The 18,776-nt window shown below is 42.2% G+C and overlaps 1 protein-coding gene across 2 annotated transcripts in view; it reads left to right on the forward strand.

The window, feature by feature from the left end:
* The window catches only part of Mctp2 (multiple C2 and transmembrane domain containing 2), a 222,116-nt gene that overhangs the window by 52,910 nt on the left and 150,430 nt on the right, over positions 1–18,776 (forward strand). For both annotated transcript variants that reach the window (XM_057756094.1, XM_057756093.1), the window contains 3 exons: positions 2,898–3,430; positions 15,624–15,686; positions 17,257–17,365. In XM_057756094.1, coding sequence (XP_057612077.1) covers positions 2,966–3,430; positions 15,624–15,686; positions 17,257–17,365 — 637 coding nt within the window. In that variant the 5' untranslated portion in view covers positions 2,898–2,965. The remainder of the gene's footprint in view (positions 1–2,897; positions 3,431–15,623; positions 15,687–17,256; positions 17,366–18,776) is intronic.

Consider the following 18,776-nt stretch of genomic DNA (forward strand, 5'->3'; position numbering starts at 1 on the left):
CTTGAAAGGAACCAACCTTGGAAAGTTAAAGTTACATGCTGTGTGATTCCCTCTGATTCTTAAAGACAGAGCTGTTGTGATGGAGAATAGATCCACAGTAATCAGAAAATGAGTTTCTCCTGAAAGTGTTCTAATGGTTTCTAATATCCTCCTCCATCAACCTCCCTTGATCCTACCCAAGGATCTGTTTGTTGGCACCGGGCAGGTCAGCTGCATGGATGATAACAATGTTTTCCCACATACCGCTGGTTCTTCAGGGGTATGTTTTTAAACACCCAGCACCACTTTATTGCATGTTTTTTGTTTTTGTTCTATAGATGCAAAGATATCAAACCTCTCCTTTACGGAAGCACTTAATTCCGCTCATAGTTTTTTCTCAAAACAAATAGATTTCCCCACCAGGGTGTGCCAGTCTCTTTTATGGACTTAGATGCTAAACAGCGATTACCAGGAAGTTGCAAAGCAGATTCTTGGGAACCAGGTTCATCTGATATAGTGGGCTTCATCATTTAATATCATGCAAATTGTTAAGTTTTATTATAGATATTTCAAACAAAATTTGGCTTAATGACCTCATTGATGAGTCCACTTCAGATTACACAAGGGCGTCTTTGAGATCCCTGTAGACCCGGGAGTGTGAATGTGTAGGTCTTTTCTGTTGGTGTACCTCTGACTTCCCCACTTTTATTAGTGTATGAAATCCCTCATGCCTCCTACAGCCCTTGCAAATGTCATAAGAGTATTTTGTTATACCCTATTCCTCGAGTGATTTGTCTTCTACTGTGCCCACTGAGGTCATGGTCAAGCGCACCGCTCATTTCTTCCTTGTGCTGTGGTGATTCTCCAGATTTCTCCTGGCATTTATGTTGCTCCCAGACCCAAGGTCACTGTTTTTGCTCAGAAGTTACTGGCCTCCTTCTTTATTGTCATGAATTTTCTTTAGAATTCGCATATATTTTAATGAGATTTGTCCTTCTCCCCCAACCCTTCCCATATTCTTTCCACTCCATACCCATCCAACTTCATGGTATTTCTCTTTCTCTAACCCAGTGGTTCTCAGCCTTCCAAATGCTACAACTTTTTAATGCAGTTTCTCATGTTGTGGTGACTCCCAACCATAAAATTATTCTTTTTTGCTACTTTATATCTGTAATTTTGGTGCTGTTATAAATTGTAATGTGTGAAACATTTGTTCTTCCACTGGTCTTAAGTGACCCCTGTGAAAATTGTTTTGGGTTTTGACCCTCAGATTGAGAACAAATTCTTGAACAAACAAACAACCCCTCCCTGCAACAAACCAAACGAAACCAAACCAAAAGAAATCACAAACACACATAGACACACAAGCACACATACACAACAAAACAGCATGGAGTCTGTTTTGTGTTGACAACCACTCCTGAACATGAGGCCTGCCTTGGAGTGTGGTTCATATACTTAATGTTACTTCATTGGAAAAAACTGTTTTACCCTCTCCCAGTATCCACACATTGCAAATAGCTTCTTAGGTAGGGGTTGGACTTTGTGCCCACGTCCCCTTCTTCGTGTGTGACTTTGTGAATTTAATTGTGCCTGAGAAAGACACAGACTCAGAAAGACAAATAGTGCATAGTTTCTTATATGTGGATGTTAGTTTTTAAGCTTCAGATATGTGTGATTCACTTTGTATATTTTACTTGCATTGCATCAAAACTTTCTGTTATTTAAGACTGTTTTTTTTTTTTACTCTGTTCCTCTTTGTGGTTGATCAGAATAAGATTTTTTTTAATGTTAAGAACTGTAGCAGGTTGTAATTAGTATGGAATTTGGATACGATATTCTTCTAAGATATTGCATTTGTGTTGTGCTGTTTCTCTCTCTCTCTCCCTCTCTCTCTCTCCCTCTCTCTCTCTCTCTCTCCCTCTCCCTCTCCCTCTCCCTCTCCCTCTCCCTCTCTCTCTCTCTCTCTCTCTTAGTTTTTCAAGACAGGGTTTCTCTGTAGCTATTCTGCCACTCACTCTGTAGACCAGACTGGCCTTGTCTGGCTACTAGGATTAAAGGTGTGTGTGACCCCTGCCTGGTCTCTAAGGCTGATCAGTGCGGCTGTTTCACTCTCTGAACATTAGGCAAGCTTTATTTATTAAAATACAAGTGAAATATCGCTACAGACAGGAGCGTACCTGGAGCTCATTAGCAGGTGGGTGCATCTGTGAGTTGGTGAGTTCCAGGTTCAGTGAGAGACCCAGACACAGAGTGGCTAAGAAAAACACCTGACCGCTGGCTTCGATACACACACACACACACACACACACACACACACACACACACCTGACATTACACAGGAAAATGGTACATTTGTAGCATGGATTGGCATGTACAAAAGGTTCTGTTTGAGCATAGCGAGGCTCTTCAGTGTAGGTTCTCTCTTACCATCTTTGATGTCTCAACACAGTTTTTTTTTTTTTTTTTTTTTTTTTTTTTTTTTTTTTTTTGGTAACTACATCAAACATCTCCCAGCCTGCAGTGTTTAAAATACCCATTCCCTTTTCACGTCCAGCAAATACTAGGTGATCCTCTGTTTACAGAAGTATATATAGTGCCCCCTTGTTGATGGTGAAGAAATGCTACAGCAACACTCTGGCAAATGTCTTAGCTTTGCTGTCCTTGGAGCTGAGTAAGTGGTCTGTCTGTCCAGGAACCTTACATTCAACCCAATAATCCCATTTATTACTTTTCTATTTCTGATAACTTAAATATTTTGTTTTTTTAAAAATGCTTTTTGTGATGTTTGTGAAATTATGACCTTACTGCTTCCCTTCTCCTTAAGGAACCAAGAGTACATTTTCTGGATAGGTTCCCTTCGGGTCTGCCTTACACTGCGAGAAGGCTATCTCCTATTTTCATGCTCTGTCTTACAGGAGACGCCGATGGTTTTCCACTAGAGGAGCACTCTTGAGGAGTGGCATTCTTGATTCTTCATGCAGTCATGGATCTGGAGAAACCATCTGTCTGGGGGTCATTAAAACAGCGGACCAGACCATTGTTAAGCAACCTGAGCAAGAAGAAAGTTAAAAAGACCCCAAGCAAACCCTTGGACTTAAGGGTGAGGCACCACCTGGACCGGCGTCTCAGCCTCTCGGTGCCTGACCTCCTTGAAGCAGAAGCCTTGGACCCTGAGGGCCGGCCCTACTCGGGACCTCAGTCATCCTACACCTCGGTACCCAACAGCCTGTCCACGGCAGGCATTGTCCCCAAGAGCAGCAGCAGCTCCCTAAAGCAATCTGAGGAGGAACTGGACTGGAGCCAGGAGGAAGCAAGCCATGTACTTGGGGTGGACACCGACTCAGAGGACATCTATGCCTCTTTTGCGGAGGAGCGGCAGGCATCCAGCCAGAGTGGCCTGGATCCGCACAAACATCCCCTTGGAGAGGATGCTCCGGAAGAGCCAGAGGTAAGGCCTGGGCACTTCCCAGTTTTTTTAAAAAACAAAAACAAAAACATGTTTTTAAGGTACATTCATTGTCCTTGGAAAATTTGGGTAACAGTTATTTTGTGGTTTTATTGGATGAAGAGAATATCCTTTACAAGAATTTAAATTAATGTATTATTGATTTTACTGGTGTTCCCATTTGTTTTAGGGCTGACCTCTATATATTTCAAAGCCAGCACAAAAGAACCTTCTAGAACCATTTAAAGCTTTAAAAGCCCTAGTGGATGAGGTTTCTTTGTTTCATCTCCTGGCAGAGAAATTGAGCACATAACTTTAACCTTTTTGTTCTAACCCTCCCTCCTCTTCCTGCCTTCCTTTTCTTCCTCCCTTCTCTTCCTCCTCTTCCTCCTCCTCCTCTTACCTTCAAGAGGAGCAGCAGTAATGAGAGCAATAGAGCCTCCCTCCCCCTAGCATTGCTAAGTCAATCAGACTCCTAGACAAAGCATGCATGCTGTTTTTTCCAATCTAGACTTTGTAGACAAAGCATGCAGACTAGCTTTTGAGATACTGTGCTTCTTCCTCTTTGACCACCAGAGCCCAAAGGGTGCTCTTTCCTCTCTGGTATCAGGTCTGGGTAAATTTGTACACCAGTATGGACACTCAGTTTTGAGAAATTCCCTTACTTCTCTGAACAGAAAGATAGAAATCGGGGCTCAAACTTTGACTGATTAGCAGTTGTAGCAAAGCTTTGGTGTTCTAGGAGGCTAAGTACCAGTGGCATGCCAAGGTTTGTGGATCTGGGAGAAGAGCTTGAATTCAGCCACCAAATTCCTAAATCCTGATCCTGATTTGGATGACCAATTTAATCAGCTAAGTTGGATATTTTTATTTATTTAAATTCATCTTATTGATGTGGAAATAGGTTCTAATGTTGAAGAAAGAGGCAAATACTTTATATATTCCATATTAATCTTAGAGTTGAATAAACATCGATTCTTCAGCTGAAGGGTCTGGTTTTTCTTTTAGAAGAAAATCTGTTGATCACACAGCATGTCTGGGTTTCCTTGGGGCATGAACTCTGGGAATGGAGTATGATGTGATCATGTTCTTTAGAACACGGTTACTCACTAAAGGGCTCAGCTTTTTTTTTTTATTTTGACCTTACCATTAGGAGATACTGTTTGTAATTTTTTTATGATTGTAAATATTTGTAAATTTGAAATACATTTTCTCTTTACAAAATGCTAATGCAAGCAAGGGTGAGGGTTTGTTATCAGGAGCATGGGCAGCTTACCCATGGCTTTGACACTGAAAACATAGATGTTCTCCCACTCTCAGAGTGAATGGTGTCAATGTTTTTATCATGAGGTATGACTTAATGAAGTCAATCCATTTTTTCTCGAGAAAATACTCTAAATATACTCTTCTATAAGATGACGGGGTGTGGGGAGGAATAAAGGTGAAGGGAATAAACAGGATATGAGAGCATGCGGTGGGAACATCTGCACAGATGCTCAGAGCAGCCACAGCAGCAAATGGGAGAAGGAGGCTTAGCAGAAGAGGACTGGGAGAAGAGGACTCCACCAAACTGACTTTGATCCTCAGCATCATGTGTGCTGATCGCTCCTGGAAACATGGCCTTAAGTTGTGGGACTGGAAGTCACTGTCTCCTGGAAGGGCCTTCACACATACATTGCAGGCAGCACCACCATTATCTGTCTACCAGCCCAGGCTTGGAAGCCTTTTCCCCATCTCTCGTCTATTTCTTCTTCATCTTCCCAGTAGTCTCCTCTTCTGGAAATCCTTCATAGCCTTCAACGGCAGGTGAAAGTTCCCTCCAGTGAGGCGTTTTCCTGCCATTGCACCCAGCGTGTTCATCCTGCCCTCATTTTCATAGCAGTGTGCTTTTACTCTGCTGGGAAATACCTTCTGTCTGCTTGGGCAGGAATTTGTAGAAAGAGGAAGGAATTATTATAGGAAGAGAAGGTGGGTTAAAAAAAAAAAAGAGGCAAATTGGAGCCTGGCACAGCTGTCTCTGTGCAAATGTGTCATTGATTTGAAATCAGCAGTCTGTGAGATTCTGCCATTGACTACCTCATGGCCATTTGACTCTTCAGACTGACTTCTAATAAAAGAGTCATAAAACTAAGTTACAGGTGGAGATAACAACTAATTTACAGTGAGAATTAACAATGTTATCTCCTGTAGCGTGATGTTTTCAATAAAGGGTCCATTCTTTATCGTGGTGCTTAGGAGTCAGATCAAAATCAACACGATTGTTAACTTGTTGGGAGAAATGTGTATGGCAGAGTCACCCTGGTGAATGGTGATTGTTAGGTCCATTCTCACGGTAGAGTTAGTGTTTGAGAGACATCACACAGGAACTGGAAGGCTGCTGCCTGTGAGTCCCAGTGAGAAGTGTAGATACCTTCCATACGTGGCCTTTATGTCAGCACCCATCTCTCAGTGAGGGCAGAACTGCATATGACAACTTGACACATTTTTGGTATCAACATTGTTTATCTCTACATGGGATCTGGCCTATCTAATGAAATGAGAATCCTTTATGCTCTGTGGCATAGGCTGTTCTCCCTCTGCGCTCGCCCAAGGTTACCTAGCTGCCTTTACATAACTTCTCCACTCCGACTGATGCCTTGTTCCAGGTGTTGTATGTTGTCACTTATTTAGGTGATAGGGTGATTACTTTTTGATTGCTGTGACAAACCCTGAGGAGAACTCCTTAAGCAAACAGGAGGGTTAATTTTGCCTCACAGTCCAAGGCCATAGTCATGTCAAGCAAATCATGGTGCCTTAAGTAGCTCATCACCTTGGGTCTACAACCAGGAAGCAGGGGGAGATGAATGTCGATGCTCGGCTCCGATCCCTCTTCACTTTTAGTCTGACCCTGGCTCATGCCATGATGCTTCTTTTCTTTAGAGTCAGCCTTATCATCATAGTTAACCGGATATAGGAACCCCATGGAAGACAGTCTTAGAGATTTGTTTCTGGGATTATTCTAAATCCTAACAAGTTGCTAATCAAGGTTAACCATCCTTGGGAGCTGGCACTGTGTGGCAGCAGCCCAGGAACTACCCCTCTCCTTACTCTCATTTTGGATGTCTAGGCTTTGCTGGGAGAAGAGTTGTTGTTAAGAATTGGGGTATGTCCACCTCGCTCTGTTCATATGCTGAATTTCTGTCCCCCATGTGACTGTATTGGAGACAGGGCATTGAAGAGGTGATTGAGCTTAAATGGAGGTGTAAGCATGGAGTTGCTAAGCAAATAGTACTGAGATTTTAATAACACAGAGAAAGCCCTGGATATTTTTTATTCTCTACCATGTCAAGACATATGGAGAAGACAGCTATCTATAAGAAGTAAATGACCTCATTAAGAACAAAGTTTTCCTTGATCTTGAACTTCAGGCTCCAGAACCATGAGAAATCAACTCGTATCAAGTCTCCTAGTCAGTGAGATGGTGCTGCAGAAGTCTATGGTGACTGAGGTAGTGTCTAATGGTCTTTCTCAGGAGGTGACTTCATTGCTCTTGCCACTGAGATTGGGGACAGAAGAGATGGGCAGAGAACCTTCGGATACTGAAAAGCACCAGTCCTCAACATAAATATGAGTTGTATAGAAGATTTCCATTTTTGTTAAATTGCAACCTTCAGGTGACTAGCAGTGTAATTTTTCTCTTCCAAGCGTTTGTGCAAATCTGTAGAGATGCATATATATTTGTGAGTATACTCACAAAGATCAATACATGATACTAGATATATGGATGAATATGCTCATGAAGTCTTTATTTGCCATTCAAGCTAATGGCACCATGAGGTGCTCTGCTCACCATTAAGAGTCTCTGTTGGGTTGGGGATGTGTTTACACCTTGTGCTCTTTGGTACATAAGGTATGTTTCAAAGCCTAGCTTCTTAACTGTGGCATCACTCAACCAAATGTGGGAGTATCAAATACTCTGGCAGCCGTGAAAGTTTCCTGGCCATGTAAGGACTGAAAATTAAATGAAAATCAAGCAGTTAATGAATGGAAGGTATTTATGGTAGAACTGACCCATGTTACCATAGCACTTCACTACAGCCTTAGTTCTGAACACACAACATATGTCATTGCCTTTCATGTGCTCTTAATATCAAACAGCATCAGAAAATGCTTCCTAGAATACCTTGGCTCAGAACTAAGACTGTTATATGCTTTGAATTACAGTGTTTTGTCTGTACAATAACCTTTTCTGCTCTTATAAAATCATAATGATTTAATTAAAGAAAGCATACTTTTCATATTTTACTAGCATCATTCTTCATCATGTGCCAAATTAATAACCTTTGTGTTTTATTATGCTCTTATGTTAGATTTATTTTTATAATTACTATTTATTTATGTGCATATGTACGCATGTGTAGAGATAGGACAATTGTGGAACCACTTCTGTCCTTCTACTAAGTGTGTGTCCTTAGGATCCCAGGTCTTTAGGTTTCACTCACTGAGCCATCTCTCCAGCCCAGAATATTTGCTTTGAAGAATTTCTGTGCTTGAGTTGCTAACTTAAGTTTTAAAAAGAAATTGTTAAATAGAGTTTGGCTTAGGATTAGGGAGGAATTTTCAATAACTTTTAAAATGTCTCTACACAGAGTTCTGCTGTTTACATGGTGCAGCATCCTCAGCATTGACAAATCAAGCTATCAAAGAACTCCGAGGAATGTTAGAGATGCTGTTCTTGTTATAGCATCAAAATTCAGCCAAGTTTTAATTCTTCATAGGAAGGAAATGCATCTCCATTTCATTAGCATGCCATTTGCCTTCATCTTCTATAAGTATTTACCTCAAAGAAATGTTGTAAAATAAGTTTCTTCATAATTTATTTCAGCAAATATTTGATCCATAAACCCATTGTATAGACCTAAACACATGGGAGTACCATGAAAATTTCTTGGAGGAAAAGTGTCATGGGTAAGAGTTTAGGAAGCCCTGTTCTTTAGAAATGACAGTCATGCTATGTCCGGTAAATCTCAACAATATGGTTACGTGTAAAGCTTGCCCAATAACACCACCAGGTGACCTGCCAATGTGGATGAGGGAGATTTCACTAGACTCTGCCCCTAAATGAAGAACTACACTTAATCAAAGTTTGCTAGAAGAGGGAAAATTGATCTTGTCCAGGGAAGAGTACCCTGGTAGATTATCTAGTCCCAGATGGTAATCTCTAAACACATATGGGCAACACTAAATAGATACAATAGTACATACATATACATATATACTCACATAGCTTTGTTACTTTTATATTGTCATGACCAAGCATTCTGGTCTGTGAAATGTATAACATTTAATTTGGGGCTCATAGTTACAGAGGATTAGCATGCATAACTGTGCAGAGCATGGGAGAAGGCAGGTATGGATGATGCTAGAACAGTAGCTTTGGTGCAAAAAGGAGGAGACTCTGTGTGTGTGTGTGTGTGTGTGTGTGTGTGTGTGTGTATAGTTAGTTCCCTTGAATGATACTCTCAAAAAATTAAAAATTATTTTCAAAAAGTCCACATGTTAAATATCATCCAGCTGGTTTTAGAACTTGGTTTGATCCAGGCATATCTGAGAGTTAAGCCTGTGTGCAGAATGATATGTTCTACACAAGCTGGGAGGGCACTTTGAAAGTAGAGAGATCCAAAACAAGACAATTATAAAAGGAAGACATTCCTTTTTTTTCTGCCTCTACTGTGCCCCATGAAAAACCAAGATAAAGGCAATGCTTCAAAAACAAATGCTGATAAATTAAAAGGTTAGTTACTCAAGCTTATCAAGGAATTCTGTCATGTGGTAATACCCTTCCCCCATAGTTTGTCAGTTGGAACAGTAAACCCTAGCTTTGGTGATACCTCATATGGTAAGTCAGTGGTGTGTCCCGCTTGCTTGTTTCCAGAAGACCTACCTTCCACCCATACATAGCGCTTCAGTTCAGTGACCACAGAGAAGCAATGTGACAGCCACAGAGGGGAGGAAACAGCCTGTAGCTTGCAAAAAGAAGCAAGTGCCTCAGGCCCATGACACTTCAGTTCTGTGGTTGTGACTGTTTGTGTGATCTCAACATGGCGTCTGTGAGGCTGGTATATATGACATGTTCTAGGGGTCTTCTTGGTTATGATCTTCTTCATCTCTATCTTTGGGGAATCTACCATCTGCAAGTGATGAAGTTAGCACTAGGAACATAGCAACTGACAATGCAGTCAGACCTCCCTTCCTTATAGAGTTCCTATGATAGATGCATAAATAATTTAGAAAGTGTCATGGAGAAACAGTAAGTGGAAAACATTCTTGAAAGCACTGTGGAGAGATGCTACAAAGAGTGCTCAGAAATGGCATCTTCTGAGTAATCCATCCTCTTTGTTTACTATTTCTACTACTGTTGTTTGGGGTGTTGGGATTAAACAGTCAATATTCTGGGCAAAGGATCTAAAGTTGAGTTATACTCCTAACCTTGAGAAGACAATTTTCACATGAAGGGGAGACAAGATGGCAAGCTTTGTGTGTATCTGGGGAAGCCGTGGAGGACATGATATCAGCAATTTTTGAAGACCAGAGAGCAGCAGACTACCAAGGAATGGATGAACATTTCACAAAGAACAAGCAAGTATTGTAGCTCAGGCGTACAGGAAGAGGGAGCAATGGAGGAGACATCAGAGAAGTAACAGAGGTCGCATGACTGCATGGTTTTCCTACTCTGTAGATGACTCCTAGACTTTGGTGATGGCCTGGTACCGTAAGTGTGCCACATAGATGCGAAATGAAACCGAGGCTCAATGCCATGCCACTCACACACAGTGCAAAGTGAGTCAGCAGTCAGCAGGATGTAGGCCATGATTCTCACACCTGCTCTAGACAATGGGGTGGGGCTAAGTGATGGTTTGCCTGGGATAAGAGTTTTGAGAAAACTTGATGGTCAGCGAATAGCAGGGAAAGGCTCTTCCCAAGGCTTCATCCTTCTTGTTTATAATACCTTTTCATGTAACAGTGCCAACTGGTGAACGTCAACAGAAGACCTTGGGTTGCTGGCTGCCTTCAGTTTTAAAAAAGAAAGTTTGGGCTGAGGAGCTGGATCATTGGATACCAAACACACTTGTGTCACTGCGTGAGGACTTGAGTTTCAGTCCCCAGCATGTACCAACCACCACATGAGATGTACTTTTTTTAAAAATATTTATTTATTTAGTATACAATATTCTGTCTGTGTGTATGTCTGCAGGCCAGAAGAGGGCACCAGATCTCCTTACATGTGGTTGCTGGGAATTGAACTCAGGACCTTTGGAAGAGCAGGCAATGCTCTTAACCTCTGAGCCATCTCTCCAGCCCCCATGAGATGTACTTTTGACACTGTTGTACTCAAGTGAAGAGTGATGTGCTTAAAATCTTCCCAAAGGCCTAACTCTCTTGCTTCTCCTTAGAGACTCTTTGGCCTCCTGGCTCTGGATTCTTCATTGTAAATTGGAGATGTGATGACAACCTTTGTACTTCTTTGTAGAAAATGATAATGAGTGTGTTTGTGAATTATGGAGTGATCAGCAAACATTAAGGGATGGATTGTTCAGCTAACACAGCTCTTGCAAATAAGATGGAAGGTCATTTGTAAATATTACTTCTGGTTCAAGAAGTGCCTGGGAACTGGTCAAGCACTTATATCAGGAATTGGCTTTTTTTTTCCTGTAGATATCCAGATATTAACTGTGTTTGACTTTGTGGGTGAAAAGGTGTCTGTCACAACTCACTTCTGAGGTTACTGCATGGAGAGCACAGAAATGAACAGGCAGAACCGGAATTCAAATGAAAGGGACAAACCAAAAACCCAATTTTAGATATTTAGGTTCTCATTCCCTTTTGTTCTTGTCTTTTCTGTTGATATAGAACTTTTAAATTGTTGCATTTTAATAAGAAAGCTACCTTTCTAATGGACCTGATATTCGTAAATGGTTAATAGCTTCTCTGACCTGTCTGGCCATCACATTCCTGTTACTTATATTTTTGCTCTATGTGTCTCATAGATGCTTGCATATTCTTGAATATCCATAGTGTTGAAGGCCTAGAATAGGTTACAGGATTTTTTTTTTCCAAGAGAGGGTTTCTTTCTAGCTTTTGGATCCTGTCCTGGAACTCGCTCTGTAGACCAGGCTGACCTTAAACTCACAGAGATCTGCCTGCCTCTGCCTCCAGAGTACTGGGGTTAAAGACGTGCACAACCACAGCCAGACAGGTTACAGAATTTAAATAATATGCCACTTAATACTAATATATACACTCATATGCTTTCATGGATTAGTTTTAAAATGGAATAATTGATCTCCGCCAGTGTTGCCTCTTATTGTTAGCTTGTTTGCCTGTGGGTATATGCCTTGTTGTACTAAAATCAGACACCCAGGGATGACACACTTTGTTGTGGTTTTTGAGTATACAGCACAGCAAGAACTATGTGGAAGGTCACGTTCATACAAGATCACATTAAGTGTATGGAAAAAGCAAAATTCATTTGTTCATACCAATGTTTTGCTTTCAAAATCCTTAGTGACAGGTGTGTGTGTGTTTGTGCATGGGCAAGAGTGTATTTACATTCATGTACATGTAATCGCATGTGCTAAAGCATACCTGTATGTCTGTATTTGTGTGTAGAAGTCAGAGGTCAACTTTAGTTCTTTCTTTTCAGGAGATGATCACGTTGATTGCTTAGACAAGGTCTCTCAGTGCTTGGAGCTAACCCAATAGACAAAGCTGCTTTCCAGCAAACCTCAGAAATGCATCTGTTTCTATTCCTCAGCCCTAATATTACAAGTGTGTGCCAGGATGCCCACCTCATTACATGGCATCTGTCAATAAAATTCAGGTCTTTCCACTTGTTAAGCAAGTACTTTAACCAACAGAGCCATGTCTTTGGCTCTGTGACAGACAGACAGACAGGCAGGCAGGCAGGCCTGCATGCACGTGCGACACACACATGCACATGCACACGTGCACACACACACACACATACACACCTTGTATCCATCTCAAACCTCCCTGCACCCTTCTCGGTTTCAATGAATATTCATTCTTTTAAGTTGGGGATTCACACCTACAGGGGACACAAATTTTGGGTTAGCTTCTTAAAATGCATAGTACTCTAAAGTAGAATGCAAAGCCATGTGTCTCGAGAGGCAAATCAAAAGACACCTGTTGCCTTGGAAGAGAGCTAAACACCCTCACATATACATCATGTAGGAAATAATTGCCCTAATATATTTTGGTATGATTTATTAGATTTTATAATGTTCAAATTAGCCATCCTTTCCCAAGTATGTGCTTAAAAATAATTCGTCTAAAATCCTAAAACTGATTCTCACTAATTCTTCAGACTGTACCCTGACAGAATCCTTCTTGTCAATTAAGGGACATGATAATGGTGGGAACTTGGATTTTCAAAGCAGTGTGCAAAGTGAAAGGAGCCATACGCTGACATACTACATGACGTCTTTGACAAGACAATCTATAAATGACAAGATAGCATGATGGAAATAGATCAGTAGTTGCCTTGGCTGAGGAAGAGGAGGAATATGTTCGCGTAGTGGGATAGAATGGTGGAGTCTCCTGAGTGGCAGAATTGTTGTGTATCCCGACGATAGAGCAGTTGTTCAAATCTACGCCTCTTTCAAGTCACAGCACTCATAGCAATGTGGTGATCTTACTTTGATGCGTTTTTAGCAAACCCAATATGCCTGATTATTCTTATTCATAACATAAGCACCAACATCTAGCGGCAGAGGATTATCGGCTGTTCCTTATGATACAAATATAATTGTGCTCCTTTTACTAAGACACCAAGTCATAACTCCTAGATCTAGTTACTAGGCTTATGGAAGAGATGGGAATGTTATAGATTCTGCTCAGTGGATAATTCTCTGGGTTCTGGGTAAGAGTGCATGAGACTGCTTTAAGTTATGTGTCTCCCAGCTGCTGTAACTCGTCCTCTTGTGCATATGGAATGCCTTTCTCTTCTTATGGTAATCATTTTCCTTCCTTCCTGTGGATATATAGTGGATGACAGTTACAGTGGCTGTGGGAACCATAACTTTAAGTTCTGTGACTTCTGTGAGTAAAACCAGCCATAATGTTGAATTAATGTCATTGCTCACATGGAATTTCCCTGTTGCTGTAAGTGGGAAACTTACAGTGTATTTAAAAAAGATTTGGCATTCATTTTTTCAGTAGTATATAAATTATGGCACATATACAGACTAATTTGGTCATGTAAGTAGCATTATTATGAAATAGAATAAGGCTAACATTGGAGATTGTATACAGAATATCATACACACACACACCCCAAAAGTAAATATGTAGATGAAGTGGAAGATGGCAGACTATTATTACACTCAGTGAATAGCCAACTAGAACTCTGCTCCCAGCCCTGGTAGCTTTGTAAGACGACCTTCAAACAGGGTTGGTCAACTGGAACATTGATTCATTTAATAAAATTAAATGATAGTGGAGACTTTCCAGGCTGCAGAGCATCAGAACGTGCTGGTTATTGTTGGTGCTGGGCGTGGAAACATCAGTATTGGAATAATAAGTCAGGCAGAAATTGGGGGCTTGATAATGTGCAGTATAAAAGACATGCCATGAATTCTTGGACATCAAGAAAGTTGGGTAAGAGTCTAATTGTTGATGGCCCCGCCTATCTTGCCTGGGTGTCAGTTTAGAAACAGTTAATCAAGGTGATAGCAAGAACCTGAAGGAGAGGTTTTCTTGGCTCTGAACCTGTTGTTGCTGTTGCCTTCTTGTCTATCATTAGGCTAGGCCTCACATGAGTGTTGGGAGTGTAGTAAATGGAGTGTATGCGCCCCTAGAGGAAACTCAAAGCACAGGATATTTCCCTCCCCTCTTCGTAGGTGAGTTCATATGAATTGGCCACGAGGTCTTTACGCTTTGGGGACATTGGACCAAGGGTTGGGGGAGACGGGCAAAAGTCTGAGAACAGTAGAATCGAGATCTCCCGGGCACCTATTATCCCTGCCTGAAAGCTTATTGGTACCCACACCATTTCTGTGTGTTATGGCCTCCTGGATGTTATCAAATGCAGAGAAGGGGAGGTCAGGGAGCCTTTGCTTCTCTGCAACTCTTCACCCTCCCTTGTGGAGGATGAAAAATGGCTCTCTTATGCTGGAACTGTCTCAAGGTCTGGGAGTGTATGTCTTAGTGAGGAAGGCTGCTTAGTATACCCCAGTGAATAGGAAGACTCAGGTCATCTGTGCCTCCAAGCACGGTCTGCATACCAGGGGACTGTTTTCTAAGCTTTCTCTGCAGGCTTCCTTATCCCCAAGCTGGATTATAACTTTGGAGTCCCCCAGTTATTAGAGCAAGGCATGGTATCTTTGTTCATACAAGTAATTATCTGAGCTGATATGCCAGGCAAATGGTGGCATGCTCAGATTTCCAGGAAAGCTGCCCAGGAACCCAGCCAGCTCCTGTCTGTGTTTCCCTGCGGGCATCACCCTGGCTCTCAACACTGCTTGCTAACGCTGCAAAACCCTGAGCTTTTCTAGACGTTCCCTCGTCTGTGTGCACACAACTAGCCCAAGAAGGCTGCTGAGTATCACACTTCCTATTGACAGACATGTATTCTGTCACCCCTCCCTTCCTGAGAATCGTAGCGTATACATATGATCCTGTAAAGTCATTCGTTGGGAAATCCTGGTTCCTAGTTTTGGATTGGTCTTTAGACACCTGTGGGACCCAAGCTATCTCTTTGGAAAAAAGATTTCCCAAATCACATATTGAATAGGTTCCTAGTTTGTGCATGTTGAATTCTCTGGGGGCTGGGCAGCTCAGTTTAGTTTGGTGGTTGCAGGGCAGGCAGTTCCTCCTTGGAAGGGGCGTGGCTATGTGCCCTGATGGTTGTCTTCAAGCGAATTAAAACATGTTGCTCGCTGTATGCGTGGATGTGCTTATAATCGCATACCCGTGCATGCTCTCATAGATAACCTAGGTCTCAGAGACCATGGCTCAATCAACACCTCTGAGTTCACCTCTTCTTGCCACACAGTTAGCAAAGCCTCCCCCATGCCTGAAACCAGGCATGCAAATATCAGATTTCCCAAGGACTGAGGCGGGACATGGTCACAAGGCAATGTTGATTTGCTTTCCTAAAGCAGAGTTTTCTTCTTCTTTTTTTTTTTTTTTACAGAACTCACATGGCAATGACGATCTTAATGCTTCTATGACATCTCATCATTTTGAAGAAGAATCTGTGAGTGACGTTCAGTACACCTAACACTGATGTCAGCCTTGTAAATATGTCTAACCAATTGCTTATATTTTTCTGCTTCTTTCTCCTTAACACATATAAAATGGTACCGACCAATAGAAATGTGTCTTGGAAGTTCTAGCTGGAAGAGATTAATTCGGGCTTATTGATTGGTTAGCTTGGAATAGATCTGTCTAAAAATACACAGTAACCATACAGCTGTGTTTGGAAGGAAAGAGGACAAAGCCCTTTGAAGCCTTCTGAAACTTTGAAAAGTCAAGGGCAGCTGCAGCCACAAGATCAATTGGTTGAGTGTCTAATGAATGAATAATAAATCATTCCACCTGTTCTTTGAAGAAAGTTGGGAGCTTGAACTGGCTCAAGTGTTGCAGGATATTCATACAATTCACAGGTACTCGAAAATAGTCGGGTTTGTAGCTGGGGCCTGTAACAGTTGATGAATTCCCAGAGAGTACAGTGGCAGCGCTTAGGGGACCGGATAGCAGCAGAAGGGTAGAGTGGGGCACCAAGGAAAGGACTGAGGGGTGGAAGTGAAATATCCCTACCCTGGAAAGCCCAGAGCGGAGACTGTCAAGTGTGGATTTGGGGACCCGGGTGAAGAACCTGTGTCTGGAAAATGGAGACTCACATTGAGAGTTGAACTTATAGCCCGTGTGCAGGAGGTCTGCTGGAGTTGGTGAGGATTGGTGAGGATATAGAGAAGTGGGAGACTTCTACAGCTGAGGTGGCTGTGGGGACACGCCTTGGTGGCAGCTAGTCCCATCCTCCTTTCTCCATACTATTCCTTCTCTGGTGTTCTGTTCTTATTTTTAAAAGTTTATCCCCCACCACCCCCTTGTGTGTGTGTGTGTGTGTGTGTGTGTGTGTGTGCATATACCTGTGCATGTGGGTACACTTGCCTTTGTGCACGTGGAGGCTATGACAGGACATACTCCTTTCGTCACTTCCACTTGTTCCTTTGAGGCAGAATCTCTCCTTGGACCGATATTCGTATTTTCTGTGCTAGGCTAGAGGCCAGCCAACCCGGAAGAACCTCTGTGTGCAGAGAATATTTTGCTTTTTTTGTGGGTGCTGCAGCTAAAACGCCAGTCCTCATCATGACACAGCAAGCACCCAACTGCCAAGTCATCTCTCGAGGCCGAGTGAATAGTTTTATAAGAGATCTCACAATGAATCAAGGGGTTGGGGATTTTGGACATCGACATACCATCCGTGTTGGGAAGTTCATCTTGTGAAGTTATACTCACTACTACCTCTGAATTCAGAGACAATGCCACTGGGGAAAAGTATAAAGTAATTGGCAGATAATGCAGTTAATGACCATGTTATCAGAGCCTGCTACAGCGGGGGTTTATCCTTGACCACTCTTTCCATGTTATCAGAGCCTGCTACAGCGGGGGTTTATCCTTGACCACTCTTTCCATGTTATCAGAGCCTGCTACAGCGGGGGTTCATCCTTGACCACTGTTTCCATTGCTGTTCCCGATTAGTAAGTGATGTCTCCACTTGGGCCCATATTTCACTGACTCGGATCCATTTCTCACCTGTGCAGACTCTTGGAGAAGCCGGGGATTGCCTGAGCCACCTCCCCAGCCCCTTCGCATACCTCCTTACCATACACCTGAAGGAAGGCCGCAACCTCGTGGTCCGGGATCGCTGCGGTAAGGTTGGTCTGTTGTGCGCTTGCTCAGTAGCCATAAAGACCCTCTCTGTGTTCCGCTCCAAAGGCTTGATCAGGCATTGTACATCTCACACTGTTTAGAGAGGAGCTCGTTCCCTCACACCAGACTCACAGCTTCAGCGTCTTCCATATCCATTGACTGTGAGGTATTTAAAAGTGATACATGCTGGTATTCTTTAAAAAAAAAAAGAGTAATAACAACATATAAAGCTATTTTTAGAATGAAATAACCATGATAACTTGTATTTGGTATATAGCAAGTGGTCTAGCAAATAGTCCATTGGTCTTACCGCTTCATTGAAAAGAGTGACTGGATTTCTAAGATGAGGCAATGAGATTAATTGATGCAGATAGCCTTTAAAGTTCTTCCCTCCTGCTTTGAGACCCTAGAGGCTCCCCCTTGTAGTCATTATCTGTCTTTTCTTTGTCTTCTATACAAGTCTCTATACATTTCTAGAGAGAGAGAAGCTAAATTGAGACCACGATATCCATATTGTTGTGCAGTAGACATCAATTCTTACTTTGCAATACATCTTTAAGATAGAGCATGGTTTTCTGTGCAAATACACTTTCTTTTTTAAACTCAACGTGTTGCTCCAAGTCCTTTGTATCTGTGAATCACCCAAGAGACTTGTTCATATTTTCTGTGTCCTTGGGCCCCCTCTTATGGATGCCATCTTTGTTCATGATGGCCTGCCCTCAGTTACGAGGGTTGAGACATGCAGCTGAGCAGGTAGTACCTGTTTTTTTTTTTTTTTTTTTTTTTTTCCTGTTCTGCTCTTGAGTAACTCCTTCCACCTGCCAGTTAAGGCTTTTCTTCCTGGCATACTGCCCATGCTGTCTTCCTGTATGTCCGCACATGCTTTGCTGGTCCTTCCTTGGGTAGCATCAGTGGACAAGGGAGCAATCTATCTTCTGCTATATGAACGCTGCACCAGGTCCTGTGCATAAATTGGCTTCCACTTCTCATATCTGCTGCCTCCAAGCCTGGAGCATGGCAAGCTCGTCTGTCACACACACATTCTCCTCCCATTCATCCCACCTGTGCATCAGAATTCTTCCTACAACCCTTCCTTCCTGCATGTATTTGTGCTGCCAATTCTTCCACAAATCTGATCTCATTCATACAGCTTCTGTCTGTCAGAACTGTGGGAAATACATCCTTTGTGTGTGTCTTTCTCTGCCTTTGTTCTTTCCTTTCTTTTTCCTTTTTGGTTTTTTGAATAGTTCTTACTACCGTAGAACTCTTGCTCTGTAGACCAGGCTGGCCTCTAACTCAACAGAGATCTGCCTGCCTCTGCCTACCAAGTGCTGGAATTAAAGATGGGCACCACTATCACCTGGTACATCCTTTATTCTTAATAAACATTTTCTCTTATAATATATAGATT

This window comes from Chionomys nivalis, chromosome 23 (genome assembly GCF_950005125.1).
Source record: "Chionomys nivalis chromosome 23, mChiNiv1.1, whole genome shotgun sequence".
Lineage (NCBI taxonomy): Eukaryota > Metazoa > Chordata > Mammalia > Rodentia > Cricetidae > Chionomys > Chionomys nivalis.